Source organism: Phytophthora infestans, genomic scaffold, assembly GCF_000142945.1.
Source record: "Phytophthora infestans T30-4 supercont1.293 genomic scaffold, whole genome shotgun sequence".
NCBI lineage: Eukaryota > Oomycota > Peronosporomycetes > Peronosporales > Peronosporaceae > Phytophthora > Phytophthora infestans.
In genome coordinates this window covers 8,757-12,900 of record NW_003303466.1, presented here as the reverse complement: position 1 = coordinate 12,900, position 4,144 = coordinate 8,757, and the positions used below count along the sequence as shown (strand labels likewise).

The window sequence follows — 4,144 nt, the reverse complement described above, 5'->3', positions numbered from 1 at the left end:
TTGGTTGGTCGTCATGTACACCTCGCTGGCCAACTGGTTGACACTTGAAAAGTGTACTACATTGGGCGGGTGACAGCCGGGCAGTCACGCTCTCGCTGAGTCTGTGCGATTCAGCAAGATCGGGAAGATGTCCGTGATACTTTGCGTAAGGAGTAGGTGACGGGTCACTGGCCCCTTTCAGCAAAAATATAACCTGGAACCTGAAAAAAAAAGTTCCAAGCTTTGTTTTTCCCATGCGTTCAGCAAATCTTCCCCTGGAGGTGCTGCGTGCTCTCCACAATCATTCTGGCTATATATTCTAAGAGGTCGCGGCCCATGAACGTCGGACTGCTGCTAATGCTTCTCTTGGAGGGGATTCCTCCTCCAGCTGGCATGGGCGGACAAGCAAGACACCTCATCCAGCAAGCGTACCAAGCAGAACTCGATGTGATAGCCGAAGTAGCAGCTCCAAAGGATCGGGAGATTCTCGCGAAGCAGCGCAGCTCACACTGGGCTAAGATGTTGTTCTCTTCGCGCATCTACTTCGATGGATCGATGAGTAACCTATTTCGCATGGATAGCTCTACAATTGGCGCTTTGATACGGACTGTGACCCCCCATCTCACAACAGGAAGAATGGCACCAGATGCTGTGTTGCCTCCAGTGAGAGTAGCTGTCTTCTTGTATCTATGTGCTCAGGGCACATCGCTGGAAGCCACAGCAGATCGTTTTGCCATTGGGCCATCTACAGTCTCCGGTATCGTGCGCGAGGTGTCGTCCATTGTATGCCAAGAGCTCACGGATTTAGTAGCTTTCCCCCCTTTGGTACAATGTGCTTCCCATTTTACTGAGTTGTGTGGTGTGCCACAGATTGTGGGCTGTATTGATGGATCACATATACCTATTGCTCGACCTAGCGATGATGGAGACATGTATTACAATCGAAAATGCTGGTATAGTGTAGTATTGCAAGCCGTTGTCGATTGGAGGGAGAGGTTTTGCGACCTGGATTGCAAGTGGCCAGGACGCGTAGGTGGCAGTCGTGTGTTTCGCAACAGCACATTGGGTCGGGTGTTTCCCAGTGTGTCTGCGGCTGCGGCAAGTGTGACGATACCGACTGGAGATGACACCCATGTAAATCTGCCACCGTTTTTGCTAGGAGATTCTGGCTATCAAAATACCAATTTCTTAGTGACAACATTTAAGCTGGCGGAGACAGAAGATGAACTTTGCAAAGACCTCAACGAGCATCTTACTCGCGCACGTTACCGTGTAGAATGTGCGTTTGGACAGCTCAAATGTAGGTGGCGCATTTTGCTCCGGGGGGTCGATTTGGACACGGAGATTGCTCCAGACATTGTGTACGCTTTGTGCATCATTCAAAGCTTCCTAATGGACTACAGTGATACTGTCGCTATTGATGAAGAAGAAGTAAAGAGTGTATTGCAGGAGTACGAAAGAAAAATCCCACAGCCTCAAACGGAGCTCGAGCCAGCTATGACTAACAACCTACGAGAAAAACTAAAGCAGTGAAATTCCCTGTTTGTGAAGAATAGTATTCTGTAAGCTCAAGCACGGTCTGCATTCCATAGAACCACCATACCTTAGCTCTTTCTTATCTTGCTTGGAGAGATCAAACCACTCAGCCTTCCCAGTGCTGCCTTGCACTCTGTTTGCGCTTACATCACTGATGAAACGATACATCTCACGCAGTCCTTGGAGTTTATCTTCTATTGCCTTCTTTGAACGCTGAGTCGACGGGACGGCAGCTTGGTAAGCAACGAAAATGCGCTCGTTAAACATCGTCGTCTTCTCGTCCTTGGCTCGACCACTTCTGTACACAGCGCGCCACGCGCGCACCAGAGCAAGGATCGTGATGTCGGTCCAGTTGCGCTTGAAGTCAGAGATCGCAGGCTCTAGAGCTCGCACAGACGCAGGTTCCGCAGAGCCCAGGGGCTCTGCCTCGGGCTCTCCGCTTTCCATGCGCAGGCTGAAGGGGGGGGGTGAAAATGAGTGCCACGGAGAATCTATCCAGTCTCACAAGTTCCACGTTTCAGGGACCTCTTCCGCTCCCTAAACTTTGGCACTGAACCGAGGTTTACTTGGAACTTTTAGTGACTTTTTTTGCGGTTGGAGGAGAAAAAAGTGGTATGCTGAAAGTGTTTTCCCTCGAACCTAGAAAAAAACTTCCAGGTTAGAGGTTCCAACGTTTTGCTGAAAGGGGCCACTGCGTGAAAATACTAGCTTTTGGAACGTGATGGTCATTATCAGAATGGCGGGGTAGAACGAACTAATCGGACCATGATTGAGGCTACCTGAACCATGCTAATCCACTCTGGAGTACCTTGGACGACCTTATTACAATGGTGACGTGGGGTATCCTAGTCGCTCCCCTTACTCCGTACTGCGTTGATCTCGAGAAAATCCAAAGTGGCGTGACAGATGCGTATAGCTCTTCATCCTCTGACTATGCACCCATTCTCATGGATCCATCCGGAGCCAATGAATTTCCAGTCGCCTACGTTGTCTCCTGTGATCCCACTTGGCTAGGCACATACTATTATATCGACCTCGATGACGAGAACATGGCCATAAGTCCTGCCCCTCCACTAGTAAGACCAAACGTTTAGATAACATACAAAAACGTTTCATGTCGCTAGCGTTTTTTCATTGAGATATTAAGAAAATCTTAGCGCCTGGGCGTAGCTGTTCATGGCGATGGCCCTGTCAATATCGTTCTGGGACAAACCGCCGCAGTCGTGGGTGCTGAGCGTCACGTTGTACACGTTAAACCACTCCGGGTGGTGGCCCAGTTGCTCGGCTAGCAGCGCTGTTCGGTTCATGAAGCCCCAGGCCTCGTTGAAGTCACGGAACTCGAATTTACGGCGAATGGCGTCACGGTTAGGCACCTCTTCCCAGGCGCTGGTGATCTGCTGGAAAGCAGCGGTACGCTGTTCCTCCGTCAGCAGCGTCGTGTAGACATTCCACGGTGAAGCAGCGGCGTAGTGGAGAGCTTACGGCGCTGCCAATCGTGAAGCGCGTAACTACCCACAGTGAGGAAAAAGTGTCAACGCTGCGTCCACGCATTTGAGCGACCCACAGTCGATACACTTCGGGGCCAACTGCAGCGTTTCAAGTCAGAGGCCCTGGTCGTGCTGATGAAGATGGATTAGTGTGTATCGATGGAAAGTTGTGGGTTCCTGGGGAGGCTCGGGGTTGTTGCAACGCTATGTATAGTGGCGCTTTGCGGACCACATGGACATCGAGGCAGTAATGTGATGTTTGCAGCGGTTGTAGCTTGCTTTGCTTTTTCACCAATGCAAATGCGACAGTTAACCGATTCGTACGCGGGTGCCTCGTGTCTGAACATGTGAAGGGAGGAAAACTCGTTCAGCGACTATGGGGGCCTGCTACTACAGCAACTAGTGCATACATCTGGATCACTTGGAGCTGAGCGAATCCTACTGCCCGACGTGCTACGCAGCTCGTCCACAAGAACGAGCTAACGCACTATTGTGAGCTAATCACAGCTGACTCTGCAAACAGCACCACGGCTACTACTGCCATTTGTGACTGGTTCAAGCGGTTCGGTCTGCTGGAAACATGGGTCTCCGACAACGGCAGCCATTTTAAGACTACCCTCATGCAGGATGTTGCAGAGAGACTAAAAGGGGGTCACGAATTTGTCCCAGTATACTCTCCATGGATACACGGAGCGGTTGAACGCGTCAATCATGGCGTTCTGCAAGTTCTACGCGTTATGCTCATGGCGTTCAATTTGGACACATGCAACTGGCCCTATCTACTGCCCCTCATTCAGGCCAATCTCAACCATCTCAACCACTCGGCTGTGGTCCCGTGGGTGGGCACGCTTCGGTTGAGCTGTTCACAGGCCTACCGGCCCCCGGACACTATGGTGTTTCCTGTTGGCAGTGGGCGCGGTGTCGAATTTTCTGTACTAATCCTGTCCTAACTGTCCTACAAAATCCTTAAATACGTCGTAAATTACTGGAATAGATTGCAAAATGTATCCTAAAAAGGTTCTAAATCCGGAAAAACATTGCAATCCTAATACTGTCCAAAATTAAAAACCGGTATTTTCGTCGGAAATTTAGGACATATCCTAAAACCTATTTCGAGTCGAACTTGGGATTGAGGTTTTTAA

The 4,144-nt window shown here is 50.1% G+C and overlaps 1 protein-coding gene across 1 annotated transcript; it reads right to left on the bottom strand.

Annotated features, from left to right (window-relative positions):
• Nucleotides 1-1,167: 1,167 nt before the first annotated feature.
• Nucleotides 1,168-3,066, bottom strand: PITG_21202 (uncharacterized protein; the record flags this gene model as incomplete). Its single annotated transcript, XM_002895014.1, has 5 exons — nucleotides 1,168-1,327; nucleotides 1,583-1,969; nucleotides 2,455-2,509; nucleotides 2,729-2,912; nucleotides 2,998-3,066. 5 exons carry the CDS (start codon nucleotides 3,064-3,066, stop codon nucleotides 1,168-1,170), a joined length of 855 nt encoding a protein of 284 aa, XP_002895060.1.
• Nucleotides 3,067-4,144: the final 1,078 nt, after the last annotated feature.